General features: G+C 39.0%; 1 protein-coding gene across 16 annotated transcripts in view; it reads left to right on the top strand.

Moving 5' to 3' along the window:
- HHLA2 (HHLA2 member of B7 family) overlaps positions 1–26,635 on the top strand; it is a 159,856-nt gene that overhangs the window by 120,629 nt on the left and 12,592 nt on the right. For all 16 annotated transcript variants that reach the window (XR_010155674.1, XR_010155675.1, XR_010155677.1 and 13 more), the window contains 7 exons: positions 1,684–1,773; positions 3,316–3,669; positions 5,001–5,267; positions 7,732–8,049; positions 12,223–12,327; positions 25,597–25,647; positions 26,335–26,399. Coding sequence is in view for 6 of the 16 variants with exons in the window: in XM_063806950.1 (XP_063663020.1) it covers positions 1,710–1,773; positions 3,316–3,669; positions 5,001–5,267; positions 7,732–8,049; positions 12,223–12,327; positions 25,597–25,647; positions 26,335–26,399 (1,224 nt within the window). In the remaining 10 variants the exon portion in view is untranslated. The remainder of the gene's footprint in view (positions 1–1,683; positions 1,774–3,315; positions 3,670–5,000; positions 5,268–7,731; positions 8,050–12,222; positions 12,328–25,596; positions 25,648–26,334; positions 26,400–26,635) is intronic.

The raw sequence follows: 26,635 nt of genomic DNA on the forward strand, positions 1-26,635 counted from the left end.
AATCTTACTCTTCTGAAATAATCATTGTGATATCCTTTTATATATTATACATGCAAATACTTCCATAGGAAGAAATATAAAGGTCTCAATTTTGATAACTAATACTATTTTGGAGCAGTTTTGACTTTACCAACTATCTTAGTTATTGCTCTAAGAGAAATAAAAACAATTGGACTCATAACTTTGTCATATTGCAAAAGTATTTCTATATTTTGTTGCTTTTTCCATTTTTATAGAGATAATAGAAAATGTACAGTTTTGTTAAAAGGCCTTCTTCCTAAGGTCGTGTTTTCAATAACTTTCTTATAGTCTTTAAAATGTAAAAATGAAACTCTAAATTATTAATCTACCAGGTTTTATTTTGATAAGATGTGATGAAGGAATCTAATTTTACTTTTTTAAAAAAATTGTTATTTTAACAGGAGTTACATGTGCAGGCTTGTTACATGGGTATATTGCATGATTAATTTCACTTCTTAAAATAGTTTCAAGTCATTCTTAAATCACATATCTCACAACAAATATAGAATATATTCTTGTAATAGTAGAGCTCCTAAATGGTATCTTTTTTATTTATTTTATTTTATTGTTACTTTTTTGAGACAGAGTCTCACTGTCTTGCCCAGGCTGGAGTGCAGTGGTACAATCTCGGCTCACTGCAACCTCCACCTCCCTGGTTCAAGCAATTTGCCTGTCTCAGCCTCTTGAGTAGCTGGGACTACAGGCACATGCCACCACACCCGGCTAATTTTTGTATTTTTAGTAGAGACAAGGTTTCACCATGTTGGCTAGGCTGGTCTTGAACTCCTGACCTCAAGCGATCCTCTTGCCTTGGCCTCCCAAAGTGCTGGTATTACAGGTGTGAACCACCATGCCCAGCCACCAAATGATAACTTTAAAACTTTCTTTTAGAGATTTTAAAACCAATTGTATGCTATTCTTTAAACAAGCTATTTCTTACAGTGTAAAAATTAACTTTAATCCTATCATCTGGGAAAATCAGTTACATTGTACTTGCTTGAAACTGTATTTTTGTGTATACACGTTTTGCCATCTATATTTTCTCACTTTTTTGAGTTTTTGAAACACGCTTTGTAACCCATGAATTTAATGGCTTGCACTAGTATTGGATATGTAAAAATATATTTTCAGGTTTTAGTTGTTCTTTATGTGTGATTATAAATAACATCATAGTTAACACCACTGGCACTTAATATTGAATTTAAATTGGTTTTAGTATTTTCTATAATAAAAGCAATGTGTCCATGTAGAAAGCTTTAAAAATAACAAATTATTATCCAGAGAACCACTGTTGCAGATATACTAAATCTTTATTCATTCAAGAGCCATGTTTCAGCACCTGTTAATAGCAGTCACTGCTTCAGATATGAAACCTGCTCTTCAGAGTTAACATCCTCATATACTTAGTCATATATCTTGTCAGTATCCTATGATCAGAAATGTGTATATTTTAAAAAAGGAACCATGCTATTTAGAAATTGTATTGTAATCTAATTTTTCTCCGATAACCTATTAAGAAATTCCTTCCATGCCATTGAACCATCCTTTACAATATTATATTTAATGGCTATAAAACAATTATTCGTATGAATGTACCACTCTTTTCCAATTCCCTTTTGCATTTTAAATCCATAACGTGTGCACTTTACTTCTCTTTGATAGCATGACTAATATGTTCTGCACAAGACATGAAGGCACAGACAGCACTGTCTTTCTTCCTCATTCTCATAACATCTCTGAGTGGATCTCAAGGTAATTTCGTTTGTAATACAAGTGTTAGTTATTTGCATTATCAGATAGAAACATGAGCACACAATGCAAGGTGGCTATTTCCTCCATAGCCACAGCATCGTGAACTTTCCTAAATCATCAGTTAATCAGAAGCAAGGAACAGGCTGGAAGTCTGCATGAAGACTAAAAATTATATATATTTTTTCTGTCCACTCTGATTAAGACTCTTTCTAATCTGTTGTCTGCTACCAGAAGTAAGTTCACTGGAAAGGCAAGTTTGATTGATTGATTTTTTTTTTAAGTGTAAGCTTGGTACTTACCACTTGACAGAAGGCATTATCAGCTTTGCTAGGTCCTATGACAGGCATTCTTAATTATCCAGTGAAACATTAGAGGGGTTTAGCAGAGCAATTAGAGAGATCGACAGTCACTCTTTTCCTTTCCCATCTTTCTGTGTCTTTCTTTCAGCATAATGCCACATCCCTCTAGCTCTCTGCAGAGAGATTAAGTCTCTCCGAGGAAGAGAGGCGGGACATGGTAGGGTAGAAAGAGCCCAGAAGGGAAGGTAGAGGATAAAGACTGTGACAGAGCCACTTGGGCACCCAGTTCTTCCATCTTGGGTGGCCTGGGCCATGAGCCAAAGGAGTTACTCCATTGTCCAAAAAATAAGGTCCTTTGCAGTGCTAATATCTTAGAATCCATAGACAGGGCACAAGATCTACTTAAAATATTTTGTAAATCAAAGCAGTTAGATTACCTCCTTCAATGATAGGAAGTGTCTGGGTATATTTTCTTTGCAAAAATCTCTTATTCTGTTGATTTCATTTGCTTTTTGAAATTAACTTGTGAAGTTGACAGTGAAAAGAAAACAAAACAAAATAAGTAAATCAAGAGAATTGGGGATTAGGCTTCCAGATTTATCTCCAGATATTCCTTACCTACATTTTGACCAACTCAGGATATCCTGAGAGCAGTCTTAAACTCAAAGCAAATGAAAGACTCTCTTTCCCTTTTGGACTCCTCCTGCTCATGTCCTTCCCTATTTAGATCTAGTGTACAGATATCAGATTCCTGAACCCAGCATTGTCTTCTATGTGCTCCAAATATTTTCTTACCCAGTCAAGCTGAGTTTATTCCATTCTTTTAGGGCCTGCTGGCTGTTACTAGCTGGATAAACTAATTTATTGTTGCTATAGTAGGAGTTAAATGTGAATGTGTTCTGGGAATGAAATCCAATGGAGTCTTTTAACATACATGATTTCCAGGCCAGGATTGGAAGAGAGATAAGATTATTGATCAAGTGGGCAGCAAACCAGTGTTTCTATGCCTTGGGCTGTTACCAGTTCTCCCAGTTACATTGCATAAAACAGATATTCAATTAAAATTAAAACTCAAACACAGAGCTTCACAGGTTTGTTTCTAATAATCAGACAAGTGTTTTTGATTATGTGGTCTAATAATCAGGCTGCTAACCTAGGAAAGTTCTTCTGGGTAGTTCTGGTATAATTCTGAACAAGCACATAGCATTAATTCTCTTTATAACTTCTCTTCTCTTGACTGTAGGCATATTCCCTTTGGCTTTCTTCACTTATGTTCCTATGAATGAACAAATCGTCATTGGAAGACTTGATGAAGATATAATTCTCCCTTCTTCATTTGAGAGGGGATCCGAAGTCGTAATACACTGGAAGTATCAAGATAGCTATAAGGTTCACAGTTACTACAAAGGCAGTGACCATTTGGAAAGCCAAGATCCCAGATATGCAAACAGGACATCCCTTTTCTATAATGAGATTCAAAATGGGAATGCATCGCTATTTTTCAGAAGAGTAAGCCTTCTGGACGAAGGAATTTACACCTGCTATGTAGGAACAGCAATTCAAGTGATTACAAACAAAGTGGTGCTAAAGGTGGGAGGTAAGTGTGCATGTAAAGTTTCATGAAACAGCAATGACATCATTCCATGTTATTAGTAAGCGTCTTATTCCTAATATGCCATGAGCTTCCTTCCAAGTCAATACATGGAAATCTACTTATTTTTAATGCACAGCAACTTGTAGTATACTAATGTTATAAATGATACAACTGTTCCCCTGTTGGTGGGTATTCAGGCATTTCCAGTGTTTTACATTACATGGTTGTGATGAACATCCTTATAGTTGTACTTAATACTGGGAAATAATCTGAAAGCAAAGTACCAGAAGATTTAAATGGGTTACTGATACTAGCAGCATAAGACTATCCACTTTCCCCTTAGTCTTATCAGTACCAAATAACTGCCAATATGACTGAAAAAATATTGAATTGCTGATTTAAATTGCATTTTTCTATATTATAAATGAGGTTAATTTTATATTATATGCTTTCCTTCTCTGTATTAGCTATATATAACACTATACCTATATAACTATAAGCCATTAATATAGTTAATACATACAGTTATATACAGTTAATATCACTCAGACAGAGCTTCATGGTGGTTATATTATACAGTTAATATAACTATATAATATATTAACTGTATTAATATATTAACTGTTGCTAATTCTCATAGTTACATTGAACCAAACAGGTATTAGATTAAAACTGAAGAAATTCAAAGAGCTTCATGGCTCCTAATTACCGGATTACCAAGAGTTCCTGATGATGTGCTCTGTTAATGATCAGGCTGCTGATCATTTATATGTAATATAGTTAGTATGCATTATAATATATAAAACAATTTTACATATAGATATATAGACACACACACACATACATGCAGTATTTTCTAATGGGTTGTTTTTCCCAGCACTTGTTTCTTTTTCTTCTGTCCCTTTTAGCTGCTTCAGACCTTGATTCAGAAATCACAAAATTATGTGTAAACAGTCAAATAGGTGCTCTGAGTCAGTATTTGAGGAGTGTAGAGTGCCGCATGAACTCTACTTTATAGACTTAGACATCCTCATTTTGGTTTTTCAATGAGGCCATTAGATTTCTTTTCCAGCTATGTTTCTAGAAAATTGAGATTGCTAGTTGCCACATACCCATGCCTGCTCTTTTTTTATTTCTTCTAGATAACCACACTATATCTTAAGGTTCTACAGAGGTGTTGGTTTGTTGGTTTGTTTTCCCTTTCAGTAACTGCCAAGTTTTGCTCATAAAATTTAGCTTTTCATTTCATGGATATTAAAAAGTATTCTGCACAGACGGCCTATAAAGAAGCTAATGATGGCAGTTTTTCATGTGCCCTTCTTTCTCCTATGTAGTTTTTCTCACACCCGTGATGAAGTATGAAAAGAGGAACACAAACAGCTTCTTAATATGCAGCGTGTTAAGTGTTTATCCTCGTCCAATTATCACGTGGAAAATGGACAACACACCTATCTCTGAAAACAACATGGAAGAAACAGGGTCTTTGGATTCTTTTTCTATTAACAGCCCACTGAATATTACAGGATCAAATTCATCTTATGAATGTACAATTGAAAATTCACTGCTGAAGCAAACATGGACAGGGCGCTGGACAATGAAAGGTAGGCTCCACAGGACTTTCTGTGTACACGTGCTGTTTCAAAGTTGGGGGGTAATGGGGACTGATTTGCAAAAAAAGAAAGGAAGATGAAAGAAAAGAAAGCAAATCCATCTGCAGCGGTTAGAAGACCAAGACCGAAGCCCTAGGGCTGGTTCTTCTGGCTGTATTACATTAAGCAATCATTCTTACTTTTGAGCATTAGTACCTCATTGATAAAATAGAAGTAATTCTTACCTTGCTATGTATTTATGAGTTGAATGAAAACATTTATGAAGTGGAAAGAAGCAAATCTATTCTTGAATATTAATGTATTTGTCAATGGCTCATCCTTCAAACAGGATTTTCTACCAGCATTGCTCTTTAAAAGATCAAAGGAGAAAGAATACTTGTCTTTCAGCAGATCACAACTTCCAATCTTACAATTAAACAAAATATTAATGAGTATTATTGTTCTTTTTAGTTTCTTTACATAGTATTAGCCCATCAATCTTTATCCAACACCTCTATCACAACATGGTCAGTTTTTAGCACTCGTTCCTCTCATTTATTTGAACAGATCCGAACTCTGATCAATCTCTATATCCAAAACCTGTTTAATAAAAAGTAATTTGCTATCTCCATATCCAAGTCCAAGAAAATTTGTTTTCCTTTTTTTTTTTTTTTTTTTTGAGATGGAGTCTCCCTCTGTCGCCCAGGCTGGAGTACAGTGGCATGATCTCAGCTCAATGCAACCTCCACCTCCCAGGTTCAAGTGATTCTCCTGTCTCAGCCTCCTGAGTAGCTGGGATTACAGGCACATGCCACCACATGTGGCTAATTTTTGTATTTTTTTAGTAGAGACAGGGTTTCACCATGTTGGTCAGGCTGGTCTCAAACTTCTGACCTCGTGATCCACCCATATCGGCCTCCCAAAGTGCTAGGATTACAGGCGTGAGCCACCGTGCCCAGCCTGTTTTTCATTTTATTAGTAACAAAGCAAAAATTTACTGTCAGTCTCCCTTATAGGGGGAAAATGGAGGTTATCTTTTTTTTTCAGGCTTCTCTTTCCTAGCATCTCATATTCTCAAAATGCTCACCAAAAATATACTGAAATTGTGGGTGATTCACCACATTTACATGAGTCCAGTATTAAAGGCATGAGTACCCAATGTTCATTCTCCATCAGTCAGGCAGCAATGGAAACATGGGAAAGGGTTGCAAATGTTAATATTATAAATATTGCCTTTGGAAAATCCTAATTTCTCATGTTCATTTAGAATTGAGTGTCTTGAAGCATGAACAGTTCTTTAGGCTCAGTACTGTTTGGTCTCATTGAAAAGCTATTATGTGCCAAGTTTTGTTGCTCACAGACTGTGAACTTAAGAACATGGTCTCTACTGATTTCTGGATCCACAGCATCTAGTACAAATATAAAAATTAAACTAGGAACATAGCTTACAAAGGGAGTGATTAATTCTATTCTCTGTGGTTGGACATGAATGGGGTTGTCACAGAATATGTGCTTAAGAAAGTTGCATAAGGGTAGAATTTTAGAAGAGTAGTAGGACGTTCCAGGAGAAGAAGAATATTCCAGGTAAAAAGCACAGAAAAGTAAAATTGCCTGGATTTGTGGAATCAATGGATCAAGAGATGAACCTGGAGAGGGAGGCAAAAAACAGATGAAAGACCTTTTACACGTTGCTAAGGAGCTTGTTGAGTCTTGGAGGTAGGATAGATCAGAAGAGGGATTTGAACCATCAGAGAGGCCCTGGATTTGCCTTTTGGAAGGCTTACTTTGGCATCACTCTCCTGCAGGTAGACTGGAAGCCAGGTGAGTCTAGAGCCAGGGGGAACAGTCCATGACAGTCCACAGAGGTCAGCCTACAACACTACAGAACGGGAAGGACAAGATGGAGCTGGGTCTGGAGGGGCAAGCCAAGAAAATTCAGCAGTCTCTCTTCTAAAAGAGCTCAGTCCAGTGGGGGTTGCCTGCACACAGCTGGAAATATTCTTATATGCAGAAAAAGAGATTTTGTCTAGATAAAGAGATTAAGAAGTAGTGAGGCCATAAAAGTTAGAGACCACTAGGGAGTAGGTAGGGTAACAAAAGGGGTGTTCTGGGGAACACCAGCATTAGAGGGGCCAAGAGAAGGAGAACATTGAGTTTAATAGGCTAGTAACTGGTAGCAACATTCCTGAGGGCTTACTGTCAGGTTCTAAGAGTTAAAACAAGTATATCACCCCTCTAGCTGGCCCTGGCTTAGCCCTCCTTGAAGGTCTAAACTAACCTTGGTGGGAAACTTTAAAATAGTGGTAGTAAAACTTGTCTTTTAAGAAACCACAGTACAAATATAATTACTTTCCAAAAAGTTATTTCCAAATATATCAGTATTAGTGCCTTTGTTCTCTGCTTTCTAAGTGTAACTTAGAGAATTCTTTTGAAATGTTTATCTTCATTGATGTTTTCTTTTCTATTGTGTTGTTAGATGGCCTTCATAAAATGCAAAGTGAACACGTTTCACTCTCATGTCAACCTGAAAATGATTATTTTTCACCAAACCAAGACTTCAAAGTTACTTGGTCCAGAATGAAAAGTGGGACTTTCTCTATCCTGGCTTACTATCTGAGCTCCTCACAAAATACAATTATCAATGAATCCCGATTCTCATGGAACAAAGAGCTGATAAACCAGAGTGACTTCTCTATGAATTTGATGGATCTTAATCTTTCAGACAGTGGGGAATATTTATGCAATATTTCTTCAGATGAATATACTTTACTTACCATCCACACAGTGCATGTAGGTAAGTTGCAAGTAGGTTTGGATAACGGGTTTTGGCTGTAGCATTAGAGGTTTGTAAATATCAAACAGAAAATTAGGTTGACTTTTCAAGAATACATTGATACCCTCTCAAAATATAATCCACAGGGATATTTCTGGTTAGGATGTCGATTACCCTCCCTCCTTCAACCACACAAAAGTCCTGTTTTGAAAAAAAAAATTACTCCCACAGATTTCCTTTCAGGATTTTGGGGCTTCAGAAATGAGGAGGAAACACATTTTGATGACTCCATGCGCTGAGCATCTTCCATTTCTGCTCACTGCTGTGCCTAATATATACCTTAGGCCTAGGGTTTGGGGATTCAAGGCTAGAGACACATTAGGAAGTTACAATCGGGGTCCTGAAGAATGCTGGGAAATCATGGCAGTGTCTATGAACTTGGAAATAGTCACCACACAATATTTGAAGCACCAAGTATATATTCCTAGTTCAGTTCATTTTTACCTCTGTTGATAGTTCACTGCCAAAAACCATTATCTAAAATATTTCTAGTCACCTAACCATCAAGTCATGGAATATATACTCATGAAGCTGACCTTCTAGGTGAGCTGGATGGTCCCACCCTTAAACTATCAACTTCACATCATGGCAGACCATGGCAGCTCTTTCTGTCCTTCAATAAAGGTATTTGAACCAGTGGAACTTATGTTTTAGAAATATTTCTATCATTTCAATTGTGAAAATTAGGAGGAATAGCATTTGAAGTTTTGGTGATTCTATGTAGTGAGATTTGGAGACAAGAGCACAGAGTTGTCCTTTAGGTTATGTGATCTTCAAATACTTGGAAGCTTCTGGACATTGAGTAATAACAATCCCTTTGTAGAGCTGCCACTTTGAGAGTAGAGAATGAAAAACTGGGGCTGCATTTGAAGCTCCTATTTTTCTCCAAAAATAAAAGTGTCCGTTTTATGTAAAATACAGTTAAGCCTGCAATCTATTTTTAAAAATGTTGCCTCATGTTGGATTAATTTTGGAGTGTAAAAAAAAAAAAAGTCAAGAAGAAATGTCCTAAAGACTACATATGGCCTGTCTTCCCACCCAGAGATCTAATTTTCAGTTTACACAAAGTGAAACATCAGGACCATTCCATCTCTGACAAAAGAGTATTTTCAGAACCTCTCATTCTCAAATAAATGTTGGCCAGGTGGGGCTGGGGGAGGGTGTGCTCACCCTTCCCCACGAGGAAGAGGACTTGGCAGGAGCCACCCCAGCAGGCCAGGGAACAGGGCAAACAGTCTTGGTACCTTAAATATCATCCTTTCAAGGATGACTTTTCCATTTGTTGCCTTTCCCAGGAGGTGCTACAACAAGATGGGGGGTACTTATGATTCCTCGAATCTAGATCTGCTCAATTAAGGTTGCACCAAGCTGAATGGAATTAAATAATCCTTGCTAAGTTTTGCTGCTGAATCAATATGTGACCTTGGGCAAATATCCTTACAGATGGGGGAACCTGAGGGTCACGAGTACAGTGAGAAGTAGCTATACCTTGTAGGATTTCCTTTAGGAGGAAGAAAAATGCATATGAAAACCCTGTAGAAAGTCAACCTAACATTCCTACTTAATCTCTCCTTTATAGAGGTACAGTAGTCCCCCCTTTCCTTGGGGGATATGTTCCAAGACCCCCAGTGGATGCCTGAAACTATGGACAGTACTAAACCCTATATATGCATTCCCACATGGTACGAGGAATAATCTGTCCTTCCATGTTTATGCCTTGGTGCCTCATTCACACTTCTATGAATACAGGTTCTATTGGGCATCTTCTTCCAGCAGAGCTTGCTTTCATTGCAATTAAAGATTTGCTTTAGATGGAAATGTGGCTGTAGCTTCTTCATCAGCAGACACAGCCTCTCCAGTAATTTTTATATTTTTCAGTCCAAGCTGATTTCTAAATCTGTGTAGCCATCCTCTACTTGTAGTAAATGGCCTGTTTCAAGGGATCTCTTGCTGAAGTCTTCATATAAGCCCAAAGCTTTCCAGTGCAACATATCATCAACCAGAACACATTTCTGTTCATGTCTTCCACCCTCAAATTTAATGCCATTTCCATCTTAACTCAGCATATACAACACACTGTGGCCATAACTGTTGTAGTTTGAGATGTGACTGCAAAACTAACACGAATTTTCTTCTTTCTTTCTTCACAATTTTACAGATAGAAGATTCATTTTCACCATAGATCTCAGCAACCTCAATATATGATTTTTCATAAGTCAAGGGCTTTAATTGTTTTAGTTCAAAGAAGCACTTTATGGCTTCTTTTTGGTATATCCAAATTGCCAGCATCACTACTCTTGTGCTTTGGGACCATTCTTAAAGAAAATAAGGGTTACTTGAACACAAGCATTGTTATACCATGACAGTCAGTCTGATAACTGAGATAGCTAGTAAATGATTCATGGGGGTAGTGTGTACAATGTGGATATGCCGGACAAAGGGCGCAGTCACGTCCCAGGTGGGATGCAGTGGCATGACACAATATTTCTTCATGCTACTCAGAATGGCACACAATTTAAAACTTAAGAATTATTTATTCCTGGAATTTTCCATTTGGTTATGTTTGGACTACAGTTGACCATGGGTAACTAAAACCTCAGAAAGTTAAACCAGGGATAAAGCGGACTCCTGTGTGGAATTTCAGAATGACACAAACAGGTGGAGAGATTAATATTTTATTAGTTGTAAAACACTATAGTATGTTCATAGAAAATTACATTTTTTATGTAAACAGAGGTATTCATTCTAAAGGATAGCCACAAACATTTTCCCCCTGAATTGACCTTTGTGCTCTAATGCTTGCTGCCCTCGTTTTAGCAGAACATAGACCATAAGGTTAGCAGGGTTCTGACTTTGGTAACCCCGGGTCTCTGGAGTCCCCATTTCCATTAATACTAATTTCAACAATTCTAGTCCTGACCAAGATGCTGGAGAAAGTTTAGGCTCCTCCAGTTATTTCTGAGGAGCTCCAAACACTATCAGCAGGTCCTCCTTTTCTGCAGTTTGTTACACAAAGTCAACCACTGTCTGAAATTTTTAAAAGGAAAATTCCAGAAATAATGTTTTAAATTGTGTGCCATTCTGAGTAACATGATGAAATTGCATGTCATCCCGCTCCATCCTGCCTTGAAGGTGAATCCTCCCTTTGTCCGGCATATCACATCGTGGATGCTACCCGCCTGTTAGCCCTCCTGGTAATCAGATCTACTGTCATGATATCGCAGTGCTTGTGATCAAGTAACCCTTATTTTATTTAAGAATGGCCTCAAAGCACAAGAATAGTGATGCTGGCAGTTCAGATACACCAAAAAGAAGCCGTGAAGTGCTTCCTTTAAGGGAAAGCTCTCAAGAGGAAAAAAGAGCCTATGTCGAGGTTGCCAAGATCTACAGTAAGAATGAATCTTCTACCTATAAAACTGTGAAGATGGAAAAAGAAATTAGTGTATAGTATGCATAGGGTTCAGTACTAAGGTTTTAGGCATCCACTTGGGGGACTTGGAATGTATCCCCCAGGGATAAGGCGGGGGACTACTGTGCCTATTATCTCTGTGGTCACCTGCCACCTCTAACTCAAGACCAGGGCTTCTACTCATCTCCTTTTAACACCTCTGAACTTACCACTGTTCCCTTAGGACCCTGTCTTCTCTAGGCCAATGGCAGACTGCACTCTTACTTCATCCTCCAAGGTGAACACTGGGCTGAGGCTAATTTATGGACATAATTATTCCTTTATAAAAATGTGTTGTTTCTTATTACAGTATAAAGCAATAGAAACTGAAAATGCATAATAGATGTATTACCTCTCCAGTTTTCAGATTTTTCTCCCAGCTCCCCCACCTCCACCAATCTCCAATAATATTATGGTATCTGTAGGTTTCCCACAATAGATACACTGAGACTAGGAGATATTTATGCTCAATACAAACTCTCCTGTCCAGTCTGGGCTCTTGGCTTTATCCTAAAGGACGTTTTTATTATGCAAAGTGTTTTCATATGAATTCAGCCTCCTACCTGTAATGCAGAAATAACTAGTTTTTAAAATAGTAAATATACTCCACCCTTACCCACCCACACATTTCTTATCTGGTAATTTTTCTTCCAGTTCACAGACTTTGTTTCTCCTGTTTTTTTTAGAACCGAGCCAAGAAACAGCTTCCCATAACAAAGGCTTATGGATTTTGGTGCCCTCTGTGATTTTGGCAGCTTTTCTGCTGATTTGGACAGTAAAACGTTGCAGAGGTAATAGAAGAATTTGGGCTCTGCCCCACGTGTTCCACATCACGTATATTAAAGATAACATGGGAATACATGCCCAAACAGCTACTGGGCATGTAAATTGATCTGAATTTTCTGGAATGTCATTCACAAAATTCACCCAAAATCTTTTAAAATGCTCCTACATTTCCACCTAACCATTCTACTTCTAGGAATTCATCTCACATTAAATGAGCAGAGGTACACCAAACTATATACAAGCATATTCACTGCAGCACACTGCTATTGCCTTTAGGTTTCCTACTATTTTCAATAAATAATTGGGAAATTAATTAAAGATCATACTTTTTAAAATTTTAATCTAGTATTAAAATGATAACCAGGATGACTTAATCATCCTGCATTGAAAAGTAACTGGAAAGAAAAAAGCCAAAGTTTTAAGATGTTGCCTTTGGAGTGATAGGACCATGAGTTCTTCCTTACCCTCACACCTCAGAAGGAAGCCAGATACCTCCTTAAGCCCCTGGGCTCTGCCTGTTCTCCCTTGCTCTGAGTTTAGTCAAGGTTGGTGCTCTGATTGAAACTGCATTGTTCTTTTCTTATGATCATTTCATTTTAATTGTTGTTCAATTAATCTTTTTCTAAATTTTAGGCAAAAAATCTTACCAGTAATTTAAAATATCTTAAGATGCCATGATCATGGGAAGTACTTTTAGGGAATACTTTCCTAAAGTACTTTGCTTTTAGTAACAGAATTTTGAGCTAGAGAGCATCTGGGCAAAACTTAGATCTAGTTGATCTCCACATTTTACAGATCAGGAAACAGGAATCCAGGAAGTTAGCTTAAGTGCCAAGTAGGCATGTGAAACAGATTTAGGTGGATCATTTAATATCACCAAGCCAGCTAATGGTAGAGGCAGGTTGAGGCCCCCAGAAGCCCTCCCTTATTCCATTATCCCCCTGAGAAGGCTCTGGGTGTCCTGGGAACTTGAGATAGGTCCTATGTCTCTTTTATCTGTCCTTCTGGTTGATATTTGGCTGTTGCCCCTGCTGAAGTTAGGAGATTAGGGTTATAGCAGAAACTATTATTGAAGATACAGTTTTAGGGGCAATGGAGAGCAAGCATTTCACCAATTCTAGCCCTGTGATCATTCGTACTAATAAGCAGGATAGTTCCTGTCCCTTGGCTGGCCAGATGGAGTAAGACCACAGGCAGTCTAGCTTGTCCACCAAGATCAACCGTTGACCTAATATACTGATATTTGTGATTGGATTACGTTCAAATTATGGGAGGTGGTGCTACATCCTACTCAAGAATGATAGTTTAGTTTCTTTAGTGGAAGTCTGCATAAGTCAGTTCTCAACTGAAAACACATGGCACACTCAAAACTGGATAAAGAACTTATGAGACAGTATATTCATGGCTGGGAGCACCCGAATCACTAGCAAACTTAAACTTGAAGGGACAAGGACAGAGAGCAGTTCCCAAAACTTGGAAGGAGAGAGTCACGTAAGATTAGTTGCCTTGTAAGGAGAGTGACTTACTTCTTTTTTTTTCTTTCTTTCTTTTTAAGTTCTGGGATACATGTGCTGAACATGCAGGTTTGTTACATAGGTATACATGTGCCCTGGTGGTTTGCTGCACCTATCAACCCTGTCATCTAGGTTTTAAGCCCCACATGCATTAGGTATTTGACCTGATGCCCTCCCTCCCCTTTACCCTCATCCTCCAACAGGCCCCAGTGTGTGATGTTCCCCACCCTATGTCCAAGTGATCTCATTGTTCAATTCCCACCTATGAGTGAGAATATGCGGTGTTTGGTTTTCTGTCCTTGTGATAGTTTGCTGAGAATGATGGTTTCCAGCTTCATCCATGTCCCTGCAAAGCACATGAACTCATTCTTTTTTATGACTGCATAGTATTCCATGGTGTATATGTGCCACATTTTCTTTATCCAGTCTATCCTTGATGGGCATTTGGGTTGGTTCCAAGTCTTTGCTATTGTGCATAGTGCTGCAATAAACATACATGTGCATGTGTCTTCATAGTAGAATGATTTACAATTTTTTGGGTATATACCCAGTAATGGGATTGCTGGGTCAAATGGTATGTCTGGTTCCAGATTCTTGAGGAATCGCCACACTGTCTTCCACAATGGTTGAACTAATTTACTCTCCCACCAACAGTGTAAAAGCATTCCTATTTCTCCATATCTGATCTCTAGCATCTGTTGTTTCCAGACTTTTTAATGATCACCATTCTAACTGGTATGAGATGGTATCTCATTGTGGTTTCGATTTGCATTTCTCTAATGACCAGTGATGAGGTGCTCTTTTTCATATGTTTGTTGGCTGCATAAATGTCTTCTTTTGAGAAGTGTCTGTTCATATCCTTCACCCACTTTTTGATGGGGCTGTTTATTTTTTTCTTGTAAATTTGTTTCAGTTCCTTCTAGATTCTGGATATTAGACTTTTGTCAGATGGGTAGACTGCAGAAATTTTCTCCCATTCTGTAGGTTGCCTGCTCACTCTGATGATAGTTTCTATGGCTGAGCAGATGCTCTTTAGTTTAATTAGATCCCTTTTGTCAATTTTGGCTTTTGTTGCAATTGCTTTTGGTGTTTTAGTCATGAAGTCCTTGTCCATGTCTATGTCCTGAATGATATTGCCTAGGTTTTCTTCTAGGGTTTTTATGGTTTTAGGTTTTATGTTTAAGTCTTTAATCCACCTTGAATTAATTTTTGTGTAAGGTGTAAGGAAGGGGTCTAGCTTCTATTTTCTGCATATGGCTAGCAAGTTTGCCCAGCACCATTTATTAAACAGGGAATCCTTTCCCCATTGCTTGTTTTTGTCAGGTTTGTCAAAGATCGAATGGTTGTAGATGTGTGGTGTTATTTCTGAGGCCTGTGTTCTCTTCCATTGGTCTATGTATCTGTTTGGGTACCAGTACTATGCTGTTTTGGTTACTGTAGCCTTGTGGTATAGTCTGAAGTCAGGCAGCGTGATGCCTCCAGCTATGTTCTTTTGCTTAGGATTGTCTTGGCTATATGGGCTGTTTTTTGGTTCCATATGAAATTTAAAGTAGTTTTTTCTAGTTCTGTGAAGAAAGTCAATGGTAGCTTGATGAGAATAGCATTGAATCTATAAATTACTTTGGGCAGTATGGCCATTTTCACGATATTGATTCTTCCTATTCATAAGTATGAAATTTTTTTCCATTTGGTTGTGTCCTCTCTTATTTCCTTGAGCAGTGGTTTGTAGTTCTCCTTGAAGATGTCCTTCACATCCCTTGTAAGTTGTATTCCTAGGTATTTTATCTTCTTTGTAGCAATTGTGAATGGGAGTTCACTCATGATTTGGGTCTCTGTTTGTCTGTTAATGGTGTATAGGAATGCTTGTGATTTTTGCACATTGATTTTGTATCCTGAGACTTTACTGAAGTTGCTTATCAGCTTAAGGAGATTTTGGGCTGAGACAATGGGGTTTTCTAAATATACAATGACATCATCTGCAAACAGAGACAATTAGACTTCCTCCGTTCCTATTTGAATACTCTATGTCTCTTGCCTGATTGCCCCAGCCAAAACTTCCAATACTATGTTGAACTATGGTGAGAGAGGGCATCCTTGTCTTGTGCCGGTTTTCAAGGGGAATGCTTCCAGCTTTTGTCCATTCAGTATGATATTGGCTATGGGTTTGTCATAAATAGCTCTTATTATATTGAGATATGTTCCATCAATGCCCAGTTTATTGAGAGTTTTTAGCATGAAGGGGTGTTGAATTTGATTGAAGGCCTTTTCTGCATCTATTGAGATAATCATGTGGTTTTTGTCACTGGTTCTGTTTATGTGATGGATTACATTTATTGATTTGCATATGTTGAACCAGCCTTGCATCCCAAGAATGAAGCCAACTTGATCATGGTGCATAAGCTTTTTGATGGGCTGTGGATTCGGTTTGCCACTATTTTATTGAGGATTTTCGCGTTGATGTTCATCAGGGATATTGGCCTGAAGTTTTCATTTTTTATTGTGTCTCTGTCAGGTTTTGGAATCAGGATGATGCTGGCCTTATAAAATGGTTAGAGAGGAGTCCCTCTTTTTCTGTTGTTTGGAATAGTATCAGAAGGAATGGTACCAGCTCCTCTTTGTACCTCTGGTAGAATTCGTCTGTGAATCTGTCTGGTCCTGGGCTTTTTTGGCTGGTGGGTTATTAATTACTGCTTCAATTTCAGAACTTGTTATTGGTTTATTCAGAGATTCGACTTCTTCCTGGTTTAGTCTTAGGAGGGTGTCCGGGAATTTATCTATTTCTTCTAGATTTTCTAGTTTATTTGCTTAGAGGTGTTTATAGTATTCTCTAATAGTAGCTTGTATTTCTGTGGGATCAGTTGTGATATCCCCTTTATCGTTTTTTATTGTGTCTGTTTGATTCTTCTTTCTGTTCTTCTTTATTAGTCTGGCTAGCAATCTATCTATTTTGTTAATCTTTTCAAAATAGCAGCTCCTGGGTTGACAGACACCTCATACAGGAGATCTCCAGCTGGCATCAGGCTGGTGCCCCTCTGGGACAAAGCCTCCAGAGGAAGGAGCAGGCAGCAATCTTTGCTGTTCTGCAGCATCCACTGGTGATACCCAGGCAAATAGGATCTGGAGTGGACCTCCAGAAAACTGCAGCAGACCTGCAGAAGAGGGGCCTGACTGTTAGAAGAAAAACTAACAAACAGAAAGCAGTAACATCAACATCAACACAAAGGACCCCCATACAAAACCACATCCAAAGGTCATCAGCCTCAAAGATCAAAGGTAGATAAATAAATGAAGATGAGGAAAAACCAGCAAAAAAATGCTGAAAATTTAAAAAACCAGAATGCTTCTTCTCTTCCAAATGACTGTAACTCCTCTCCAGCAAGAGCACAAAATTGGATGGAGAAAGAGTTTGACAAATTAACAGAAGTAGGCTTCAGAAGGTGGGTAATAACAAACTCCCCTGAGCTAAAGGAGCATGTTCTAACCCAATGTAAGGAAGCTAAGAACCTTGATAAAAGGTTACAGGAACTGCTAACTAGAATAACCAGTTTAGAGAAGAATATAAATGACCTGATGGAGCTGAAAAACACAGCACGAGAACTCGTGAAGCATACACAAGTATCAGTAGCCGAATCGATCAAGCAGAAGAAAGGATATCAGAGACTGAAGATCAACTTACTGAAATAAGGTGTGAAGACAAGATTAGAGAAAAAAGAGTGAAAAGGAATGAACAAAGCCTCCAACAAATATGGTACTATGTGAAAAGACCAAACCGGTGATTGACTGGGGTCCCTGAAAGTGATGGGGACAATGGAACCCAGTTGGAAAACACACTTCAGGATATTATCCAGGAGAACTTCTCCAACCTAGCAAGACAAGCCACTATTCAAATTCAGGACATACAGAGAACACCACTAAGATACTCCTTGAGAAGAGCAACCCCAAGACACATAATTGGCAGATTCTCCAAGGTTGAAACAAAGGAAAAAAATGTTAAGGGCAGCCAGAGAGAAAGGTCAGGTTACCTACAAAGGGAAGTCCATCAGACTAACAATGGATATCTCTGCAGAAACCCTACAAGCCAGAAGAGAGTGGAGGCCAATATTTAACATTCTTAAAGAAGAGAATTTTCAACCCAGAATTTCATAACCAGCCAAATTAAGCTTCATAAGTGAAGGAGAAATAAAATCCTTTACAGACAAGCAAATGCTGAGGGATTCTGTCACCACTAGGCCTGCCTTACAAGAGCTCCTGAAGGAAGCACTAAATACAGAAAGGAAAAACCAGTACCAGCCACTGCAAAAAAACACCATAATATAAAGACCAACAACACTATGAGGAAACTGCATCAACTAATGTGCAAAATAACCAGCCAGCATCATGATGACAGGATCAAATTCACACTTAACAATATTAACTTTAAATGTAAATGGGCTAAATGCCCCAGTTAAAAGACACAGACTGGCAAATTGGATAAAGAGTCAAGACCCATCAGTGTGCTGTATTAAGGAGTCCCATCTCACATGCAAAGGCTCAAAATAAAGGGATGGAGGAATATTTACCAAGCAAACGAAGAGCAAAAAAAAAAAAAAGCAGGGGTTGCAATTCTAGTCTCTGATAAAACAGACTTTAAACCAACAAAGATCAAAAAAGACAAAGACATTACATAATGGTAAAGGGATCAATGCAACAAGAAGAGCTAACTATCCTAAATATATATGCACCCGATACAGGAGCATCCAGATTCATAAAGCAAGTTCTTAGAGATCTACAAAGAGACTTAGACTCTCACACAATAATAGTGGGAGACTTTAACACCCCTCTGTCAATATTAGATCAATGAGACAGAAAATTAACAAGGATATTCAGAACTTGAACTCAGCTCTGGACTAAGCAGACCTAATGGACATCTACAGAACTCTCCACCCCAAATCAACAGAATATACATTCTTCTCAGCATCATATAGCACTTATTCTAAAATCGACCACATAATTGGAAGTAAGGCACTCCTTAGCAAATGAAAAGAATGGAAATCATAACAGTCTCTCAGGCTACAGTGCAATCAAATTAGAACTCAGGATTAAGAAACTCACTCATAACCACACAACTACAAGGACACTGAACAACCTGCTCCTGAATGACTACTGGGTAAATAATTAAATTAAGGCAGAAATAAATAAGTTCTTTGAAACCAATGAGAATGAAGACACAACGTACCAGAATCTCTGGGACGCAGCTAAAGCAGTGTTGAGAGGGAAATTTGTAGCACCAAATGCCCACATCAGAAAGCAGGAAAGACCTAAAATCAACACCCTAACATCACAATGAAAAAAACTAGAGATTCACGGGGGGAGGAGCCAAGATGGCCGAATAGGAACAGCTCCAGTCTACAGCTCCCAGCGTGAGTGACGCAGAAGACGGGTGATTTCTGCATTTCCAACTGAGGTACCAGGTTCATCTCACTGGGGAGTGCCTGACAGTGGGTGCAGGACAGTGGGTGCAGTGCACTGTCTGTGAGCCAAAGCAGGGTGAGGCATCACCTCACCCAGGAAGCACAAGGGGTCAGGGAATTCCCTTTCCTAGTCAAAGAAAGGGGTGACAGACGGCACCTGGAAAATCGGGTCACTCCCACCCTAATACTGCGCTTTTCCAATGGGCTTAACAAATGGCACACCAGGAGATTATATCCTGTGCATGACTCGGAGGGTCCTGTGCCCACGGAGTCTCGCTCATTGCTAGCACAGCAGTCAGATCAAACTGCAAGGCAGCAGCGAGCCTGGGGGAGGGGCACCCACCATTGCCGAGGCTTGAGTAGGTAAACAAAGCGGCCAGGAAGCTTGAACTGGGTGGAGCCCATTACAGCTCAAGGAGGCCTGCCTGCCTCTGTAGACTCCACCTCTGGGGGCAGGGCACAGACAAACAAAAGGCAGCAGTAACCTCTGCAGACTTAAATGTCCCTGTCTGACAGCTTTGAAGAGAGTAGTAGTTCTCCCAGCACGCAGCTTGAGATCTGAGAACGGGCAGACTGCCTCCTCAAGTGGGTCCCTGACCCCTGAGTAGCCTAACTGGGGGGCACCCCCCAGTAGGGGCGGACTCACACCTCACATGGCCGGGTACTCCTCTGAGACAAAACTTCCAGAGAAACGATCAGGCAGCAGTATCTGTGGTTCACAAGTATCCACTGTTCTGCAGCCACCACTGCTGATACCCAGGCAAACAGGGTCTGGGTGGACCTGTTTAGTGGACCTCCAGCAAACTCCAAAAGACCTGCAGCTGAGGGTCTTTTAGAAGGAAAACTAACAAACAGAAAGGGCATCCACACCAAAAACCCATCTGTACGTCACCATCATCAAAGACCAAAGGTAGATAAAACCACAAAGATGGGGAAAAAACAGAGCAGAAAAACTGGAAACTCTAAAAATCAGAGCACCTCTCCTCCTCCAAAGGAAGGCAGCTCCTCACCAGCAACGGAACAAAGCTGGACAGAGAATGACTTTGACGAGTTGAGAGAAGAAGGCTTCAGACGATCAAACTACTCTGAGCTAAAGGAGGAAGTTTGAACCCATGGCAAAGAAATTAAAAACCTTAAAAAAAATTAGATGAATGGCTAACTAGAATAACCAATGCAGAGAAGTCCTTAAAGGACCGGATGGAGCTGAAAACCAAGGCATGAGAACTACGTGACGAATTCACAAGCCTCAGTAGCTGATTCGATCAACTGGAAGAAAGGGTATCAGTGATGGAAGATGACATGAATGAAATGAAGCGAGAAGAGAAGTTTACAGAAAAAAGAATTAAAAGAAATGAACAAAGCCTCCAAGAAATATGGGACTATGTGAAAAGACTAAATCTACGTCTGATTGGTGTACCTGAAAGTGATGGGGAGAATGGAACCAAGTTGGAAAACACTCTGGGGAAGTTCTCCTGGATAATATCCTGCAATCTAGCAAGGCAGGCCAACATTCAAATTCAGGAAATACAGAGAACGCCACAAAGATACTCCTCGAGAAGAGCAACTCCAAGACACATAATTGTCAGATTCACCAAAGTTGAAATGAAGGAAAAAATGTTAAGGGCAGCCAGAGAGAAAAGTCGGGTTACCCACCAAGGGAAGCCCATCAGACTAACAGCTGATCTCTCGGCAGAAACTCTACAAGCCAGAAGAGAGTGGGGGCCAATATTCAACATTCTCAAAGAAAAGAATTTTCAACCAGAATTTCATATCCAGCCAAACTAAGCTTCATAAGTGAAGGAGAAACAAAATCCTTTACAGACAAGCAAATGCTGAGAGATTTTGTCACCACCAGGCCTGCCCTAAAAGAGCTCCTGAAGAAAGCACTAAACATGGAAAAAACAACCGGTACCAGCCACTGCAAAAACAGGCCAAATTGTAAAGACCATCAAGGCTAGGAAGAAACTGCATCAACTAACGAGCAAAATAACCAGCTAACATCATAATGACAGGATCAAATTCACATATAACAATATTAACCTTAAATATAAATGGGCTAAATGCTCCAATTAAAAGACACAGACTGGCAAATTGGATAAAGAGTCAAGACCCATCAGTGTGCTGTATTCAGGAAACCTATCTCACGTGCAGAGACACACATAGCCTCAAAATTAAGGGATGGAGGAAGATCTACCAAGCAAATGACAAACAAAAAAACGCAGGAGTTGCAATCCTAGTCTCTGATAAAACAGACTTTAAACCAACAAAGATCAAAAGAGACAAAGAAAGCCATTACATAATGGTAAAGGGATCAATTCAACAAGAAGAGCTAACTATCCTAAACATATATGCACCCAATACAGGAGCACCCAGATTCATAAAGCAAGTCCTTAGTGACCTACAAAGAGACTTAGACTCCCACACAATAATAATGGGAGACTTTAACACCCCACTGTCAACATTAGACAGATCAATGAGACAGAAAGTTAACAAGGATATCCAGGAATTGAACTCAGCTCTGCACCAAGTGGACCTAACAGACATCTACAGAACTCTCCACCCCAAATCAACAGAATATACATTCTTTTCAGCACCACACCACACCTATTCCAAAATTGACCACATAGTTGGAAGTAAAGCTCTCCTCAGCAAATGTAAAAGAACAGAAATTATAACAAACTGTCTCTCAGACCACAGTGCAATCAAACTAGAACTCAGGATTAAGAAATTCACTCAAAACCGCTCAACTACATGGAAACTGAACAACCTGCTCCTGAATGACTACTGGGTACATAATGAAATGAAGGCAGAAATAAAGATGTTCTTTGAAACCAATGAGAACAAAGACACAACATACCAGAATCTCTGGGACACATTCAAAGCAGTGTGTAGAGGGAAATTTATAGCACTAAATGCCCACAAGAGAAAGCAGGAAAGATCCAAAACTGACACCTAACATCACAATTAAAAGAACTAGAGAAGCAAGAGCAAACACATTCAAAAGCTAGCAGAAGGCAAGAAATAACTAAAATCAGAGCAGAACTGAAGGAAATAGAGACACAAAAAACCCTTCAAAAAATCAATGAATCCAGGAGCTGGTTTTTTGAAGAGATCAACAAAATTGATAGACCGCTAGCAAGACTAATAAAGAAGAAAAGAGAGAAGAATCAAATAGATGCAATAAAAAATGATAAAGGGGATATCACCACTGATCCCACAGAAATACAAACTACCATCAGAGAATAATATAAACACCTCTACACGAATAAACTAGAAAATCTAGAAGAAATGGATAAATTCCTCGACACGTACACCCTCCCAAGACTAAACCAGGAAGAAGTTGAATCTCTGAATAGACGAATAACAGGCTCTGAAATTGTGGCAATAATCAATAGCTTACCAACCAAAAAGAGTCCAGGACCAGATGGATTCACAGCCGAATTCTACCAGAGGTAGAAAGGAGGAGCTGGTACCATTCCTTCTGAAACTATTCCAATCAACACAAAAAGAGGGAATCCTCCCTAACTCATTTTATGAGGCCAGCATCATCCTGATAGCAAAGCCTGGGAAAGACACAACAAAAAAAGAGAATTTTAGACCAATATCCTTGATGAACATTGATGCAAAAATCCTCAATAAAATATTGGCAAACTGAATCCAGCAGCACATCAAAAAGCTTATCCACTATGATCAAGTGGGCTTCATCCTGGGATGCAAGGCTGGTTCAACATATGAAAATCAATAAACGTAATCCAGCATATAAACAGAACCAAAGACAAAAACGACATGATTATCTCAATAGATGCAGAAAAGGCCATTGACACAATTCAACAACCCTTCATGCTAAAAACTCTCAATAAATTAGGTATTGAGGGGACATATCTCAGAATAATAAGAGCTATCTATGACAAACCCACAGCCAATATCATACTGAATGGACAAAAACTGGAAGCATTCCCTTTGAAAACTAGCACAAGACAGGGATGCCCTCTCTCACCACTCCTATTCAACAAGTGTTGGAAGTTCTGGCCAGGGCAATCAGGCAGGAGAAGGAAATAAAGGGTATTCAGTTAGGAAAACAGGAAGTCAAATTGTCCCTGTTTGCAGATGACATGATTGTATATCTAGAAAACCTCATCGTCTCAGCCCAAAATCTCCTTAAGCTGATAGGCAACTTCAGCAAAGTCTCAGGATACAAAATCAATGTGCAGAAATCACAAGCATTCTTATACACCAATAACAGACAGACAAACAGAGAGCCAAATCATGAGTGAACTCCCATTCACAATTGCTTCAAAGAGAATAAAATACCTAGGAATCCAACTTACAAGGGATGTGAAGGACCTCTTCAAGGAGAACTACAAACCACTGTTCAATGAAATAAAAGAGGATACAAACAAATGGAAGAACATTCCATGCTCATGGGTAGGAAGAATCAATATCGTGAAAATGGCCATACTGCCCAAGGTAATTTACAGATTCAATGCCATCCCCATCAAGCTACCAATGACTTTCTTCACAGAATTGGAAAAAACTACTTTAAAGTTCATATGGAACCAAAAAAGAGCCCGCATTGCCAAGTCAATCCTAAGCCAAAAGAACAAAGCTGGAGGCATCATGCTACCTGACTTCAAACCATACTACAAGGCTACAGTAACCAACACAGCATGGTACTGGTACCAAAACAGAGATATAGACCAATGGAACAGAACAGAGCCCTCAGAAATAATGCCGCATATCTACAACCATCTGATCTTTGACAAACCTGACAAAAACAAGCAATGGGGAAAGGATTCCCTATTTAATAAATGGTGCTGGGTAAACTGGCTAGCCATATGTAGAAAGCTGAAACTGGATCCCTTCCTTACACCTTATACAAAAATTAATTCAAGATGGATTAAAGACTTACATGTTAGACCTAAAACCATAAAAACCCTAGAAGAAAACCTAGGCAATACCATTCAGGACATAGGCATGGGCAAGGACTTCATGTCTAAAACACCAAAAGCAATGGCAACAAAAGCCAAAATTGACAAATGGGATCTAATTAAACTAAAGAGCTTCTGCCCAGCAAAAGAAACTACCATCAGAGTGAACAGGCAACCTACAGAATGGGAGAAAATTTTCACAACCTACTCATCTGACAAAGGGCTAATATCCAGAATCTACAATGAACTCAAACAAATTTACAAGAAAAAAACAAACAACCCCATCAAAAAGTGGGCAAAGGATATGAACAGACACTTCTCAAAAGAAGACATTTATGCAGCCAAAAAACACATGAAAAAATGCTCACCATCACTGGCCATCAGAGAAATGCAAATCAAAACCACAATGAGATACCATCTCACACCAGTTAGAATGGCGATCCGTAAAAAGTCAGGAAACAACAGGTGCTGGAGAGGACATGGAGAAATAGGAACAGTTTTACACTGTTGGTGGGACTGTAAACTAGTTCAACCATTGTGGAAGTCAGTGTGGCGATTCCTCAGGGATCTAGAACTAGAAATACCATTTGACCCAGCCATCTCATTACTGGGTATATACCCAAAGGATTATAAATCATGCTGCTATAAAAACACATGCATATGTATGTTTATTGTGGCACTATTCACAATAGCAAAGACTTGGAACTAACCCAAATGTCCAACAATGATAGACTGGATTAAGAAAATGTGACACATATACACCATGGAATACTATGCAGCCATAAAAAATGATAAGTTCATGTCCTTTGTAGGGACATGGATGAAGCTGGAAACCATCATTCTCAGCAAACTATCACAAAGACAAAAAAACAAACACCGCATATTCTCACTCATAGGTGGGAATTGAACAATGAGAACACATGGACACAGGAAGGGGAACATCACACACCAGGGACTCTTGTGGGGTAGGGGAGGGGGGAGGGATAGCATTAGGAGATATACCTAATGCTAAATGATGATTTAATGGGTGCAGCACACCAACATGGCACATGTATACATATGTAACAAACCTGCATGTTGTGCACATGTACCCTAAAACTTAAAGAATAATAATAATACAAAATAAATAAAAATAAATTGTACATCAAGTAAAAAAAATTAAAAAGCTAGAGAAGCAAGAGCGAACAAATTCAAAAGCTAGCAGAAGACAAAAAATAACTAAGATCAGAGCAGAAATGAAGGAGATAGAGACACGAAAAACCCTTCAAAGAATCAGAGAGTGACTTTCAATTGAAGGACAGAGCCATACCAAGGTGACCTTACAGGGAAACAGCTGGGAGAGTAAATACCTAATTTCACTCTTCCCTGTCTCTGATCTACAGCCCAGCCAGAAGCCAGGAGGAGCAGACACCCTGCTGATGGAGCCCAACAAGGTCAGCCTCCCATGTCTGAGAGAAGAATGGATTCTGGTTCTGGAGGAGCAGTGAAAAGATATCGGCAAAAACTCTGTCACAGTATTGGCCACTTTAAAAAATAGATATATTCCATACTTCTGCAGTGAGATGGGCTGAAAATATATTTGAAACTGTTATATGAAAAGCCACAAAACCTTTCCTTGCTCCAGCTCCCTGGTTGTAGTTTCATGACTGTGGTTCATATGTTTTATTTTTAAATTCCCTTTTCTATTACTGTTTTAAAATGTACTTTGTCTAAGATATGTATTAAAGGGCCATATTTTAGGAAAGTCCATAAGGAGGCTTTCTTTGAGAAATGACATATCCCTTTTTCTTTAACCATCACTCTCATCCCCTCTTTGGCTATGACATTTCCATTGTTAGCAGTTGGTAGGAACCAGGCCAAGGATCACAAGGAGCCAGGAATTGCTGAGCTGACTGAACTGCCTTTATTCCCCCGCTTTGGAGCACCTGGATCAACCATACACATTTACTGCTGCTTCTGATGATGTGTTTTTACACTGAATGCATTTTTCATGTTGTTTGTTAAAGATATGAAGGGAGAGTAACTCAGATGTTTCTAATAACATGATTATATTGAGATAGGACTAAGGGAGAATTTTGGTGTTTGCAAAGAAATTATTTTCTCTTTTTTTTTTCCTGTAGAAAGATATTGTGTCCCTCCTGGTGAGCACTGTCCCAGTGCACCCGATAATGGCGAAGAAAATGTGGTAAGGCATTATTTCCTTTATCAAACCATATACAGTATAAAAATGCTTCTTTAAAAGGGTAATTGAAGTTCTGACTGATTCACATATCATCAAGCAAGACTTTTATACAGAAAAAAACAGCAGCAGGGGTTGCAGGATAATATAGCACGAAAAATATAATTAGGCTTTTCCCAATGTGTATAATTAAACAGGCTCTACTTGCTTAAATACATGGTTGTTCTTCTTGTCTCCTATTG

This window comes from Pan troglodytes, chromosome 2, assembly GCF_028858775.2.
Source record: "Pan troglodytes isolate AG18354 chromosome 2, NHGRI_mPanTro3-v2.0_pri, whole genome shotgun sequence".
In the NCBI taxonomy this organism is placed as follows: Eukaryota; Metazoa; Chordata; class Mammalia; order Primates; family Hominidae; genus Pan; species Pan troglodytes.